The sequence below is a fragment of the Myotis yumanensis genome, unplaced genomic scaffold, assembly GCF_028538775.1.
Source record: "Myotis yumanensis isolate MYYU_CA2020_CCGP unplaced genomic scaffold, mMyoYum1.0.hap1 SCAF_7, whole genome shotgun sequence".
NCBI classification, from domain to species: domain Eukaryota; kingdom Metazoa; phylum Chordata; class Mammalia; order Chiroptera; family Vespertilionidae; genus Myotis; species Myotis yumanensis.
In genome coordinates this window covers 49,242,796-49,259,184 of record NW_027223758.1, presented here as the reverse complement: position 1 = coordinate 49,259,184, position 16,389 = coordinate 49,242,796, and the positions used below count along the sequence as shown (strand labels likewise).

Below are 16,389 nucleotides of genomic sequence, written 5' to 3'. Positions count from 1 at the left end.
TGAATTATTTTTAAAAGTCAGATTTTAATAAGTGGCTGGATTCAGAAACGCATTTCTGCACATCACAAGCAACTAAAAAAGATGTCACTGACAATAGAATGGAGAATGTAACATACTCGGTAGTAAATCTAAATATGCCCTATCTCTACAGGGAATTTTAGAAATGTTTAAGACATATTTTAAGAGACTTGAAAAGGTAGAGTGATAGCAGGTGAGTACACAGGAAGACTCATGTGACAAATTGTGTTTTCCAGAGATGGCCAAAACAATATCACCTCTCCCACCTACTTTCTTCTAAGTGACTTGGATACTTCTTCCCTCCAGAAAGAGGTTCTTTGTAATTTTAAGGTGAGACCATAAAAGCTAATACAACTTCCAGTTCTTTGGGAACCAAGTTCCTGTTGTGTGAGAAAGTCAAGCAGTCACATAGGCCACGAATGGTGTTGTGGTGACAGCCAGCTTCAACCACCGGCCGTGTGTATGCATGAGCGTTCAGATGAATCCAGCACCCAGCTGCTAGTCACCCCAGCACCCAGCTGCTAGTCACCCCAGCTTTTACATCGTCCCAGCGGAGGCCCCCGATGTCACAGTAGAGTGAAGGCCCATCTATGTACGCTGAGCTCTCAGCATCCTGATGCATCTCTGAACACCCAAAGGGTTATTGTTTTACAGTATTAACTGCCAGTTCTTTCCAAAATGACGGGCAGATTTAATGCATTTCCAGTCAAAATTTCAATAGGGTATTCCCTGTAGAATTTAATGAGATTATTCTGAAGTCTACACAAAAGAATAAACATCTGAGGTGTCCAGAATATTTTTGATGAGGAATAGCAGGAAGAGGGCATTTACCTTACCAGGCTTTAGAACTTACTATGAAATTGTGGTAATTAAAACTGTCTGCAGGGATAAGCAAAAACATTTATGGAAGTTGATAGATGACTGAAGTGGCATGACATAATAGCAATAATTTGACGAATAAGAAAAGAAATAATGTAAGTCATAAGAAAGGATGAAGTTGGATTCCTTCACAACATGATACATTCCAAATGATTTAAGGACTGATATGTCAAAGACAAAATATCAACACTCTTAATAGACAATGTTACTATATTTTAGACTTTGGCTAGAAGATATTTTTTTCAACAAGATAAAAATAAACATTGAATATAATAGACAAGATTGACACATTTTAGCATAAAATGACTTTGTTATTTAAAAAGCCATAAAGAAATTGAAAAGATAAGTGATAAACTGAGGGAAATATTTGTACTATATGCTATTGATAGTGGATTAATATCAATAACATGTAAAGAACTTATATAAATTAATAAGTAGAACATAAGCAATTTAATGGAAAAATAGGCAAGAATTATGAGCAGGCATTTCAAAGGAAAGGAAATCCATGTGGCCAATACCCATATAGAAAGATCTTCAAAATCGTTTTCATTTAAGGAAATAGAAATTAAGGCTGCAATCAGACTAACAAAAGTAAGAAGTCTGACAACAAGTGTTGGAGAGGATATAGTTCCACAGGAGCTTTTTACATATTGCTGAAGGAAGTGTAATTGCAACCATGTTGCAAAGACAATTTGGTATTACTTCCTAGAGTTGTACATTAACAAATAATAACCCAGCAGTTTTACTCCCAGGTACATACCCCCAAACTACTCTTGAGTGTGAGCATCAAGAGATATATATATTGTGTTAATGACAGTGCCCTGTACAATAATGAAGATTTACAAACATTCCAGTATCCATCAGTGGGAAAGTCAATGGGTAAGCAGTTCACACAATGGAATATTATACAGCAATCAAAATGAATGAATGATAACAGTATTCAGCAGTCTGAAACTGATAGTAGTAGAACTGTTTTTGTGTGTGTGTGCAATAAAAACATACAATATAAGATTTACCCTACTAACAAATTTGTTAGTGTAAAATAGTCTTGCCCTCCTCTGCAGGTACCCTTACTTGGACCCTGTCACCTTATGCTGGGCCATGATGCCTACTCCTGTTTGAATTGGACAACTGGCTCCACAAGTAAGGCATTTCTGATTATACAGTGATCTTCAAACTGATTTTACAGTCGGATGCCAAACATTTGATCACCACCTTCACTTTCTGAAAAAGCTGAATGTGTGTTATTATTCTACAGCCTGATGAAAGTTAAAGGTCTGTCTCCCCTTTGCTCATTGCTGATAAGAGCACAGGTCAAGTTATTACAGTTACTAAGTTAAAAAAGGAATGACTGCTGATCTAGTTCTATTCCATAATCAGAGAGGTAGGTCCCAAGCACTCAGGAAACTGATTTCCTTCCTTCTGCTTGATTTATTAGGTGAGACATTTCAGATATTTGAAATCTGTGTGTGTGTGTGTGTGTGTGTCCTGTGGAACCCTAATAGCATTTCATGGCGCCTAAATTTTTATTATTAGTCTCCAGATCGTATCTGGCATACCTTGTTGGTTCTCTGTTGTATAGAAGACAAATATTATTATTTACTGTCCATCATTGAATGGTTGCTATCTTGAAAACATTTGTGACAAGGGCTTATGTTTCACTTTTACTTCCACACAGCTATGAACTAGTTCTCATTTCTGAGAACTTGAACCCACCCTAAGATCTGTCTTCTGAACTTTGAAGGACCCTTTTCAAATGTGGTGTTATTTTCGGTTTAGTTTTACTGTCAACATTCTTCAGCTTTTTTTCCTCTATGTACTTTCCCCAAATGTCATATCACCACCTTCTCTGACGTCAGTGATCGCCTCTCTTTGGAAGACCCCAGGTCTCCTTGCAAACGATTGTCTTATTCCTACTGCTCTTTCCCACTGTCTGCCTCCCTTTCTCATGTCCTTGAAGATCTAAGGGATGCCCTCTCCCAGAGGAATTCAGATTTCCTTCATATTCCTGCACTACAATCTTTCCCCTTTAACTCCAGTTGCTTAAGTTGATGGGCAGTGATCATCCAACCTCAGTGATTGACAGTCACAGCTGGATGTATGAGGACTGCAGAAGCCCCAAAAACTCTGGAGAATTTTTTGGGTCTTCTTGTCCGTAGATTTTTATGGAGGTTTATGTGAATTAAAAACTAATGAAGAGGTAAGTGATTGACGTTGAAAAGGAATAAAACTATACTATAAGGTGTTTATGTTCATCAGCTCTTCTAAAATGTTTTCAAATCTTCAGTGGATAAAAATTTTGCCCTCACACCAGCGGACCTTGTCAAAATTGCAGCCTAGCTGAGTGCACTTCGTGATGGCCATCACTAGAGCACACTCAGTAATGGTCCTTCTTCATTCTCTGCCTCCACCTCCTCTCCAAGGGCCTCAGATCTTCGGACTCAGAGAAGTAATCCAACTTCATTCTGTGGTTGCTAAAGTAAAAGAAGTCTCTGTGTCCATCATGTGATCAAATATAGAATGCTGCTGATCTATTTCGAGCACTCCAAAATTAAGGTAACCCTGTGTGTACAGACCCACATAAAAGTGGTGCAGGCTCTTTTCTCCCATCTGTTGGTAATACAAGGAGGGAATTCATGTCTTATCTAGTGCCAGATTTACTTAAACAGTGAGGGTCCCAAACCCAGCTCCTCTTTAGTGGACCCACCTAACAAAGACACATGGTTGAGACTAACAGTTCAAGTAGACTCAAGTTCAGGGCTGCATCAGTCCTTTGTCCAGACATACTGTGGTGAGCTGCGTGGATTTCAGGATGATTCCTCATCCTCAGCAGGGCTCATGCCCTTCCAGCTGTGGTTCTTGCTGCAAAACCACGCTGGGATATTTGCAGGGGGATTCACGAGACTGGTGTTCATGGTGTGGACACCGTGGCCAGAGAATGTCCCATGTTTAAGAAGAGGCGGGATGGCACGTGGCAATAAAACAAAAACAAAAGCAAAAATACCCTGTTCAAGAAAGGGATGAAAAGCCATGGCAGGTGTTCTCAGTAGTTAAAGCATTGGCCTGGGCACCAAAGGTTTGATTCCCAGTCAAGATCAATTTTCTGGGTTGCAGGTTTGATTCCTGGCCCAGGTCAGAGTGGGTGTGGGAGGCAACCAACTGATATGTCTCTCTCATATCAATGTTTCTCTCTCCCTTCTGCCTTTCCATTCTCTCTAAAAAAAATCAATGGAAAAAATATCTTTGGGTGAGAATTAACAACAACAACAAAAAAGGAGGGATCAGCATTTACATATCATGATGATGTCTCCAATAATGTCAACTTTAAAAAGTCATGAGGGTGGGAGAAGGAAGTAACGTGGACGTTCGTGAAAGAAGACACCTCATCTACTATGGACTGTGCAGTATTTTGTGAACGAGGCTCCGTCCCCAGAGTGTCCGATGAGGGTCAGACAGCTTAGGAGAAGGTGCACCCTCATTTCTGAACAATCGCGCCATCACTGTTTGCCTGGTCTGAGTTTGAACAGACCTTTTTTTCACATATACAAGAGACACTATACTAAAAGAGGGCAAAGGCCGAAACCGGTTTGGCTCAGTGGATAGAGCGTCAGCCTGCGGACTGAAAGGTCCCGGGTTCGATTCCGGTCAAGGGCATGTACCTGGGTTGCGGGCACATCCCCAGTGGGGAGTGTGCAGGAGGCAGCTGATCGATGTTTCTCTCTCATCGATGTTTCTAGCTCTCTATCTCTCTCCCTTCCTCTCTGTCAAAAATCAATAAAATATATTTAAAATAAAAAAAAAATAAAATAAAAATAAATAAAAGAGGGCAAAGGATAATGTGCAAAGTAGAGAAACCAAGAAGGAATGGAACAGGCTTGTTATTTCGGAATGTGGCATAAGAAAGAACAGAGATTTGAGAACGAGGGACCAGCAGAGCGAGGTGGAAGGCACCAGGTGGAATGTGTTGTGAAAGGCCATCTGCTGTATGAATCTCAGAAGAGGCTCCAGAAGCGTGGTCCAGCACCATCATCATCAAAAAGTGTTTCAGAGCATAAACTTACACATGGTTTATCTCATGTGTATGTGTGGGGGAGGGGTTCTGGGATGGGGGTGTTGACACCTCATTCAAGACCAGAAACACAGCGGGGAGTACAACAAAGTTGGGTGTTTTGACACTTGCTGCCCACCCACGATGGTAAAGCGCAGGGCACTGCTGTCGGAGCTGTTAGTTGTAGACTTTAACTTGGTGAGGAGCTGGGGAGGGGTGTTGAGGAAGGAGGATCTGCTCCGGATTGGGTGCAGTGTCTTCATGATGCGAGGTGGGGGTGCAGAGAGGCCGAGGTTGCAGTTGGTGCAGAAGCAGCCGACACCTGCTGAGCTGCAGAGGGGTCGGTGCTCTGTGTGCTTTGCACAGGGACTTTTTACTTTGGGCCCAGACAGAGTTAGAGAGGGGTCCTGCATTTTCCTTGTCCCAGCCACAGTCAGCGGTTTCTCAAGGAGCTTGGGTTCTTTGCTAGAGGATGTGGTCTAGAAACCCAGCCGGGGTGGGCGGTGGGTGGGTGTGTGCGTGCCTACTGGGCTGTCACTGCTCTGGGCCCATCAAAAGTGCGCAGAGCTAGGAAACACGTTTGTAGCCCCCACAAGTTCACCCTGATAATGTCAGTATTAGCCCAGGAACACAGAGCTCCTCTTCTCCTTTCCACACTCCGTTATTTGTGTATCTTCCTCACAGTGAGACTCCTGGTTCTCTACACCAGAGTAAACATATCTACTCGTTTCGTCTGCCCTACAACTCCCACAGAATAGTTTTAGAATCACTAGATGAGTGACGGGGGCCACAACCAACAAGCTGGTCCTACTTTACTACTAAGTAAAGTCCAAGATTGCTTTTTTTTTTTTTTTTTGGCATATTGTTTTCTTTTCTTTTTGCAATTATTTTGGTGTTTAGAATATGGCCTTAGCACTAAAGTTTACAGAGATCTGAGTTCCAAATTGGCTGGGATTCTTTTTTTCCCCCCTGTGTGGTTATATCCTTGGTGTATAGCTAATGTTTTTGTTTGTAGTAAATTTTAGTTTGATTTTTTCATCCTTTTATTTATGGTGTCTTTTGACTATATAAAACACGTACATAACTCACAAGTCAAAATCACGTAAAGAGGTCGCTCAGAGAAGTGCCATTCCTATCTGTACACCCCACCCACTTCCCACCAACCCCACATGCAAATATTGTCATTGGTTTATGATTTACTTCTTCTAGATCACTTCTTACAAAAATAAGGAAATAGATACAGTTATACTTCTTTTTTCTTAAAGTATCTTTTTCTTATAGAAAGGGCAGCATGCTGTACACACTCTTCTATACTTTTTTAAATATGTAATTTTAAAATAAATTTAAAATATATCCCAGAAGTCACTCTCTGAGTTCAGAGGGGGCTCTTCCTCCCTCTTTTTAGTGTCCCATTACATGGATATACCTCAGTTTGTTCAGCCAGCTTCTCATGGGTGAGTATTAAGCTGCTCCCCATGTTTTGCTGTTATAAATAGTGTCACCGTTATTCAAAACCTGTTCCTATGTTGAGTTGTCCTTGTGGAAATCCATGTTCACAAACAACTCCTAGGAGTAGAATTGCTGGGTCCAAGGGCACATGCGTATGTAGTTTTGTTGGCTCCTTCCAACTTCCTTCGCTGGGGCATTGCCTGGCACTCCGCCCCGCCCACCTTGGTTTGAGAAACCGTGGGTTCACCTAAGTTCAACTGGCTTCTTTGCTGCTGTGAGTTGTTGAGGTGAAAGTGTAGGCTCTACCATCAAACATCTGGGTTCAAATCCTGATTTCGCTACAAAATGCTGTGGGGACATTGGGCAAATTGCTTAACTACTCAGTTTCCTCAAACCACACCCACCCCTCTGCAGCTCAGCAGGGTGATGGCTGCTCCTGCACCAACTGCAGCCTGAGCCTCTCTCCATTCCCACCCCCACCTCATGAAGGCACAGCCCCCAATCGGGAGCAGACCCTCCTTCCTCGGCACCCCTCCCCATGTCCTCAAATGTGAGAACAGTAGCCATCCCTATTGTCTAAGGTTTTTTAAAAGTTAATGAATGAAACATGTGAAGCATCAGAGAAGTGTCAGGCACTTAATAGGATCCAGTAGTCACTCCCTGTGATGTTTATGTCGAAGGACTGCGTGAGGTGACCGGAGAAGCACCTGCCAACGTCGTTGCTCGGAAAGTCATTCTTAGGAACATGCACCCAAGGGCAGGTGCGGGGAGCCAGCAGGTGCCTCTCTGGACCCACGTGAGTGCTTTGGGGACCAGGATGGGGAGCATGCAGGTGGAGAGGCTGCTTTTAAAAATAGTTTCTTGCACGTTTCAGTATGTAGTGAGTGAATATGAGGGGTTAAAAAAGGTGACTCAGAGATGACGTCATGGGTGGGCTTCAGCAGGAGGGAAATGGATTTTGTAGCCTCCATGAATGAAATGCAACCTGGATGGTAATCTGTGAGCCAGAGGATCTTAGCATTCCAGTTAAAAGATAATAGATATGTTAATTTCTGGTTTTCATAAGTGCAGGAAGATAAAGAGTTCCAGTCTGTTTATGCAGAGATCTAAAATCTGATCGATGTTGGTAAAGGAACGTCTGTTTACATAGTCGTGCCCATGGTCGTGCAACTTTTAACTTGGAGGACATCTCAGCTTTCTGTTCAGGGCACTGAAGTGGTGTAGTGGTTCCTCTGGGAGGAGATGAAGGGAGAGAATGGTGAGCTGGTGCTCAGGAGGAAGAGAAACATTGCAGGAAGGGAGACTTGAAAAGGTCCCTAGAGATCAGGGAGTGTGACTTCAGGAGTGGGAGGAGAGGAAAACGTGGTTGCAGAGATATAAGCAAATGGGAAACTTAGTAAAGTGGCTTCAATGAGCCAAATGTGTCAGATTTCACACTCCGCATGCCCAATCCTAGGCTTGACTTTGAGTCAGGAGAGAGCCCGAGTTTGTTTTCACCTTAGTTCTCATTCTCTAGAGAAAGGTCCCTGCTGAGTCCTACCAAGGGTGGGGCACACTTGGCAGGGGGACCCCATGGTGGGGTCTGCCTCCCTGGGTGCCCACCCTGGCTCTGTCGGGTCTGTGCTGCCATGAAAGTGCTGCTACTGGAGGCCCCACAACGAGTCCAGGTGGGCTGGGATTTGAACTCAAGTCTCTGCAAAGCCCACATTCTTTTGCTTACAGTGGAGGCGGGGCTCTCTTCTCACTAACTAACCACAATGCAGAGGGAAAAGCATCCAAGTCATGTGAGTTCTAGAGGAGAAAGGAATGAGCTGTCAGCGGATGGCTGGGGGGAAAGAGATAGAAGTCATCAGCAAGTCCCTGTCCCTCCTCCGTTCCTGTCTGCTGTTTCCTGGTGTCACTGAGAACAAATTTCTAAAGAACTTCCTACTCCTCAGGCTTGATACTCGAGGTCAGGAGTCCTGAAAATGTTCCTGCAAGCATTTCTGTCCTGGAAGCCTTGAGACCATCAGCCAGGGAAGGCTGTAAACAGGAGGAAGAAGAGGGTGCACCCAAGGGAGCCTGCCACAGCCACCTGAGCCTGCAATGCTACCTCCAGGTGAGAGGCTGGGCGTGGGCTCCTGGCCAGGTAGGAGCACTGTCCAGGTGCTTCGTGCGTTGTCTTATTTCCATGGCACTGAAAAAGGTGCTTCACATCATATATCACAGACTCTCACGTGCCTAAATGTGGACCTGCACACCCACTGAAGGGCGGGGACATTCCGTTCTCTGCATTTACCACAGCGAATTGAACTCGTCCTCCGAGATACGAATAAAGACTGTTTCCAATTCCTGTTACTAAAAATAACGCTGTAGTAAACACTTGCACATTTTTAGACACACATCTTTGCTAAATTTATTCTTGCTTCGGACAAACATCTTGAGTCGGCCTTGCTGGGTCAGAGGACGTAACCTGCCGAGTGTTTCATAGGCGTCGCTGACTCTCCTTTTGTGATCTAGAGGCTGAGCGCCCAGTGCCTGTTTTTCTATTTGTGGTTATTTGTCATTGATATTTAAATGTCTTACATTTAGAAAATATTATACTCCTGTCTCAAACATTTCATAGATTGCTCTCCCAGTTCTCCTGCCTTCTTTTTGCTTTGTTAATGTGTGAAGTTGGCTATGATAGAGTTTTAGTTTTTATGTAGAAAAAGCTACCACATTTTCCATGGCTTTGCTATTTACCATATATATCATAATATATGTAGTTAATATATATTATTTTAATATATTGTATCTTTATATATGTATCTTATATATTATCTTCATATGTCTTAATGTATGTTATCTTGATATTATCTATCTATAGTTATATAGATACAGATAGATATAGATATAGATATAGATATAGATATATAGATATAGATATAGATACATATGTATATGCACACACATATATCTGACTTCCTGGGTAAGCTGAACTTCTGCCGTAGGTCTGGGTACTTCTTTCACTGACTCACTTTTCAGCAAGAGAGAACTCTGATGAAGTTAGGGCCCCTTATGTTGTCCAGAGAATCAGTCAGCATTTTATTAGGCTGTGCATCTATGAAGAAGCCTTTGCTTTAGCATATTCCTGTAATTCAGAAACAAGCTCCCCTGTGGAGGAGAATGTGTTCTTTCAGATCTTGGCTCCCCAGGGGTTGATGGGATTACCGGTCTAGGTACTGTCTCCTGGACTCCCGGGCTGCTGGGGGATGAGGTCAGAAATGCTCTTTTCTCATCAGGCTGCTTGCAAACCTCTACCCCTGGAAACCTGTCATTCTGAGTCTGCCTCTGAACTCTCCATTCCTACAGAAGAAAGCACTTGACCTTGTGGCTTCATGCTCTGTTTCTGTATCTGGTAGTGCCAGAGGCCCCTCTCCGTCTTTCTTCCCATTAAAATGCTCTTTGCTATTATCATTTACATAGAGCTCTTGCTAACTCAGTGTTATTCTGTGAACATGAGCACACACACACACACACACACACACACACGCACACACCATGCTACTGCTGAGGGCAAGCACCTTCAACTCTTCCCTGCTTGCCCCCCGCAGGCTCTCTGCCCCTCTACCCCCAACCCCCCTACCTCCCCACCCCAGGGCCTCTGCCGGCTCCTATAGAGTGTGGTGAACAGGAGGCCTGACAGGACTGTAGTTCACGGCCCAGCCTGCTCAAAATGTAAGTGATTATAAAATTCCAGGGAAATTAAAATAATTTTTTTTATTGTTTTCTCCAAATTGGGTCTTGCCAAAGAGGAACATAACACGTTAACTCCATCTATTCAAGACATTTAATTTACCTTTATAGAATTTACAGATTTTGTATAATTCCTGAAAATTCTTGAGGCACATTCCTACATATTCATACATACATATGTATATGCATATATATATACATAATATTACATATTTGCTGGTTTTAAAATATGACATAGAATAAAGCCAGTCTTATAAAATTATTTTGCTAGCCACCTTATCTGTTCTTTTATTAGTTTTTTTTTATTTGATTCCTTTGTGTTCTCCAGGTTGATCATCTACAAATAATAATAAACTCAAAATAATTATTCAACATTTACAGTTCCTATTTTTTAAGTTAAAACTCCCAGAACAAGGTTAGATATTTGCAGTAATAGTGGTCTTCTTGTGTTACTTAGAAATTTAATTGAAATTCTTCCAGTGTCTTACCATCAAGTTTGCCATTAGTTTTTAATCAGTTTTCTTTATTATGCCTATTCAATTCCAAAATTGTTATGTGTTTTTTATTAGACAAGAATATTCAGAACTATCAAGTGCCTTTGGGGCATTTAGGAGATTAGGTGACATTTTCTTATGTGAATTATTACTACCCTTAGTTCACACGAACCCGCAACCTTTGTTCTGCAACCTCTCTTGCTTTGTGTGTTCTGTCATTGCCTCCCCTTGGTGCCCTTGAACTCATGCTTCCATTCCCTGCATTTCTTGTACACCACTAGCTCCTTCCGGAGGCTGAACTGGCTTGGGCTTCCATGACTTTGCTAAGAGTTCTTCCCAGGTGGTGCTGTTCTCTTCCTCCTGAGTTACCTCCTACCATTTACAGCGGTTATGGTTGATCAGAGGGCTCAAGTAGTGTCAGTCAGCAGTATCTTCCATGACACAGTTCCCTGATAACCTGTCATCTACCAGCTTTAGCATCTACAAACAATGGTTTCAGTCTATACTTTTAATAGGAGTTGCAAAATAATGATTTAAAAATATCTAATATTATTTTCTCTACTGAGTAGCTGAATTTTTCTTTTCTGTAAAGAGAAAGTTAGGTCACACAGAAATGCAGTTTGTCAAGAAAGGCAGGCTAAATGCAACCCCCCCACCCCCGCCCCCGTTAGGACCCTGAGGTGGTGCCCTGGGACCCTCAAGGAAAAGGGGGTGGGGGGGAGGAAGCCAGTGGCGCTGCATTTTCTATGTCTGTCAACAAGTGGTGATGCTAAAGAGTGTTTTCACTTTTAAACTGTTGAAAACGCCCTTAATGAGGGCCACAAACATGAGAGGGAGAGGCGTGGTCCATCTCTTTGAGTGGCAGATAATATTCCTTCTGCCCCACTAACTTTCCTTGTCTTGCCCTCCGTTTGTCTCCTGGTTGGAACACTTAGGGTGACTTTTTTCTAGGGGCATCAGGCAGTTTTATTTGTCTCAGTTTTTATTGTTTGTTTGGAATTCATTATTGATCGTGTGACTTTTTAAAACATTTCTGCTATGTGTTGAGTAAGATTATGTAGCTTCCTGTTGGGGAGAACAATGTTGCATTCTGGGGCCAAGACACTGGGGTGCCTGTAGCACTGTGAGGATGGGTAAAAGCTAATTGTGGGGTTCTTTGCAATTAGCAAGGCTGTGAGATTTCAAGAGCCCCCAAGAAGAAGCTAAAGAAATCAGAAGGGATGGTCCCCACAGAGAAACAGCAAAAACAGTGTCCATTTTTCTTTCCTTCATAATAGCAGTCACTTGATCATGGAATGTGAGTGATAATGAGGGTGGTGACGGTGTGCATGTGCGTGTGTTTACATGTGGACACTGACTTAGGAAGTGATTATAAAAGAGTAATCTGGGAGAGATATTTATATAAACGTGAATTTTGTGAGTCAGGAAGCAGGCGGCGCAAACTCCCATAGATGGGAGCAGCGTCTGCCATTGCAATGGCTCTGACGTTCATGTGGTGTGTGGTCTGGGTGGACAGTGATTGTTTCAGCCAGTGTTTGTGGCCAAGTCAGGGCCCACTGAGTCATCTTGAGAAAGAGTTGGCCAGAAACAGAAAAGCTTGTCTCTGGGTTTGTTCTGCAAAACCCGTGTGAACTTGGGATCAATATTTCTTTCTGGCTTATTTGTTGGAGAAACAGAGATGGAGCACACAACAAAGAACACAGCACACACTGGAAACCAGATGGAACCGGATGGTAATTAGCACATGGCAATGCCTCACGAATACAAGCCATGGGTTTACCTGATTTTAGCAAATACTGACCCGACACCAGGCCTGAGCCCACTCTGGGCAGAGCAGGGGAGGGGCCTCTATCTTTGCACTGAAGCGGTTTGTGAGGCTCTAATAAGAAATGCCGCAAAGAAATGGGATGTTACAAAGGAAGCGATACCTGTTTCAGTAAAGATCTACCCAGGGTCTCAGGGAACTCACAGGAGGACTACCGACTCCAGTCTTGGGGACTCGGGAAGCGTGTCCTGTGAGGGACATCTGGGCTGTGACCTCCTGAGGGGACAGGAATAGAAGTCACGGAGCCCCACGTGCAAAGTCCTGCGCCACCGAGTATGTTCCCCGCTTGTAAACATCAGGAGGGTCTGGAGTGGTAGGTGGAGAGATGGACTAAGACACAGACTGGAAAGGCCGGCCTGGTGAGTCCTAGGAAGTTTGACATTCTCTGAGGGTGGCCAGGTGTTGAAGGGAGTGGCCCGAGGCAGGTAGGAGTTTTAGAAAACTACCTGTGTCCCACAGTAAGTGCTCAAACTCCATTTGTGTCATGAAAGAACATTTCATTGTCTCCTCTCATGCTTCCAGGCATGAGTGGCCTCCAGAAAGTGCCTTCTCCTCTATCCCACCTAGTCCTGGTCCTTGCTTCCCAGGGTTTCTAAATTGCACAGACTCAGCCTCAGCCATAGTCCTTCTTGGTGGTTCAGCCCCTAGGGAACCTCCATGAGCTAGCCCATCTAAGGGACGTGTGCGACCAGCGCTGCTGTCCTCGGAGCAGCAGAGAGATGATCGTGTGTCTGAGACACAGAAGCTGCCGAACCTGCCGGGATAGTTCACAGGCAACACCAACTTGGGCACATGTTATGTCAGAAAGTGGGAGATTGAAAACGAAACCAGAAGGAGTCTCTGGAAAGTGGGATTGAAACCTGCTTAGATATCGGCAGAGATGAGAGTTCCTGTATCTCAGGGGCTTGTGAATACGAAGTGCTTTGATTGCCAGGAAGACAAATGGGGAAGGAAAGACAAAGTAACCAACTTCAGGCTTTTTGAGTGCAGTTCCAATTGAGAAGTAAGACATGAGCTCAGAAGTCCATCCCTTGTAACTGTAGAATCGTCAGAGGGGAAAGAGAGCTGTATCTGGCAGGGAGTGGGTCTGAGGAGCTAAAGGGATAAAGGTGTTTCCAGAAGCAGGCCCACTGCTTGGCTGGTTTCAGCCTTCAAACACCAGCACTTCATGACATGTTAGTGCTTTACTGCAGCTCCAGCCCGAGGGAGCTCAGGTGGAGAGAAGGGCTCACAAGCCCAGGACAAGTCACGCCCTGGGATGACGCCCCCTAAGGAATGAGGAAGCAGGGAGCTGGCCGGTGACCCAGTGGGACTGAGGCGAAGGGGCCACCATAAAGAGGAAGCCCTTCACCAAGGCACACATCAGGAAAGAAGAGTTCGAGTGAGCAGAACTCTCCCGTCTCAAGGTTAGTAACCTTCCAGAAAAAAAAGATTGATCTTGGCCGAAGTCACACTTTTAAAATTAATAGTGTGTGCAAAGAGGGGGCCTGCTAATAAAATGGTGTAAGTAGATACAGTAGGAAAAGAGCTTTGGGAAAAAGCTGTAATTAGCCGAATGGTTGATCTCGATAAACCAGTAAGTTTAATGACAGTTGTAAGTAGTAAATGGATGTCATGTAAGTCATCCTTCTTAGTCTGTTTCTAGAAGAATTATACTTGTAGTAGGTCTGAGGGTGCGGTTTTTCAGAATAACACAATGGAGCTAATTTTACCAGTGTCTGGACTATCAGGGTGAACCTCCCTTCTCTCCAGAAAGACTGAGCAAGATGAACTTATATGATAAATGTTCACTATCAACATCTTATCCTATGCAAGGGTTAGCCATCTTTTCCTGTAATGCATCAGAAAGTGATTATTTTCAGCTTTGTAGGTCATTTGGTCTCTGTCACAACTACTGGTCAGAGCACAAAAGCAGCCATTGACAATATGCCAAAAACAGGCCTGGCTGCGTTCCAGCTACATGGACAAAGGAGGCCCCCAGGCCATAGTTTGCAGAACCTTGTTCTAGAAGATGCCCCATGGAACCCAAACTGAAGTCTCTGCTTTGAATGCAAGTGAATTTTTACTGGTCCTTCAGAGGGGACTTGGCAAAGGTCTAGGGCAGTGGTTGGCAAACTGCAGCTCACGAGCCACATGCGGCTCTTCCACAAAATACCACATGCGGGTGTGCATGTACAGTGCAATTGAAACTTCGTGGCCCATGCGCAGAAGTCGGTATTTTGTGGAAGAGCCACACTCAAGGGGCCAAAGAGCCGCATGTGGCTCGCGAGCTGCAGTTTGCCAACCACGGGTAGGGTATCATGGGTTAGGGGAAACCACATGTACCCTCATTGGAAACATTCTTTTAAGGAGACACTTTGAGGCAGGGAGCAGAAACCAAGACTCCAGTTGAAGGATGAGCCTCTTCACAGATAAGAAGGACATGGTCTTCCAAGCCCCAGTCATTGGTTCTCAAAGGTTAGCACAGGCTTTCTGTTGTCCAGCATGGCAGTAGTTGTCTAAAGCAGTGAGGGATGCAATCAGTTTCAGCAGGTGCTGGGGCAGGTGGGCTCGGGTCATGGAATAGACACTAGACTCCTCCCAATGTTCAGAAAGGGCAGAGACATCTGGGAAGGCAGGAAGTACCACAGGAAGCAGAAGTGGTGACACCGGGAGATAGAGAAGTGTCTGTGTGGACAGCCTAAGAGAAGAAAACAGTGTACCTGGAGGCTGTTACCAGCCCAGGTCCCCTAGGAGCCTGCAGTCCCAGGTGAGCTTGTGGATGAATTCACACTTAGGTGGTTCACTGAGACGTGTTCAGCAGTAGAGAATTCCAATAATATTTTGATTAATGACTTCCTTGAGGATGAAGCTCTCTTATACAGACAGCTCTATTAGAAAAAAACCTCAAGCCAAAATCCCTTCATAAATCATAGACAAAATGGCTGCCTACACAACAAAAATAGCTCAAGCATACTCTCTATTTGTCTTTGGTAGATGGTGATAAATCGGGCTCATCCTTCGCAAAGTTGTAACAGCTGAACTTTATCTTCAGCCACATGTCTCCCTGCACCTTTCATGGGGATCTGTGCCCTCCCTTGATTTTAGTCACTTGTCCCGTCTTCATCTCTTAGCTCAGGTGGCTTTGGATGCCTTGGGAATGTAGGGTTTACTACAAGTTATTACAAATTAGTGCCCCCTTTTCAGTAATTCACCCACATACCTGAATCCTTACTCCAGAAGGGGAGGGTTCAGTGAGGAGCTGGGTGTAGGAGCCGCTGAAAGTGTGGATGGTGCTGTTATATCTCATTTCTTTTAGGATCCATTGCCCCGGGTGCTGCACTTGTCTGCTCTGTCCCTTTGTCCATCCTTCCTCTCCACCTGCACCTCTGCCATGTTTTATCTGACCCTTATGCTCTCTCTTTTACTGGTGACACACACACTCACACACACTCCAGATAGATAGATTGGTAGATAGACATATTGATTCATTGATATATGTTTTGGCATTTGTTTAATAAGCATGTAATGATTATTTATACCATGAATCATTGACAACTTGGACTATGATCTTCTGCATTAGTTATTTCCAACTTGTAACTCGGAGTGTCACTTTTTTTCTTTTCTAAGTCCCCTTTGTAATTCTATATGAATCTGGGACCAGCTTTTTGAATTTTTTATAAGGATTGAATTGCACCTGTAGATTGCTTTTCCCCTTGCAATTTAGACATCTTTCATTTCTTTTTCTTGCCTAATTGCTCAGGCGGAGACTTCCAATACAATGTGAATAGTGGTGGTGCAAGTGGGCCTCCTTGCCTTGCTCCTGCTCTTAGAGCGAAGTTTCACCACTGAGTCTGATGTCAGCTGTGAGTTCTCCATGGATGCCCTTCACTAGCAGTCATTCAGGTTCTCTGAGCATCAGTTTTCTCTCCTGCTATTTCCCCTTTTCTCTGACAGATCTATTCCTTGACCTTTTCTAA

General features: G+C 43.8%; 1 protein-coding gene across 3 annotated transcripts in view; it reads left to right on the top strand.

Annotated features, from left to right (window-relative positions):
* Positions 1 to 8,415: 8,415 nt before the first annotated feature.
* Positions 8,416 to 16,389, top strand: part of CD226 (CD226 molecule) — a 56,988-nt gene continuing 49,014 nt past the window's right edge. For 2 of the 3 annotated variants that reach the window (XM_070421551.1, XM_070421549.1), the window contains exon 1: positions 8,416 to 8,492. In XM_070421551.1, coding sequence (XP_070277652.1) covers positions 8,480 to 8,492 — 13 coding nt within the window. In that variant the 5' untranslated portion in view covers positions 8,416 to 8,479. Of the gene's footprint in view, positions 8,493 to 13,755; positions 13,837 to 16,389 lie in introns of those variants that run through there. The other variant, XM_070421550.1, reaches the window with a different exon arrangement.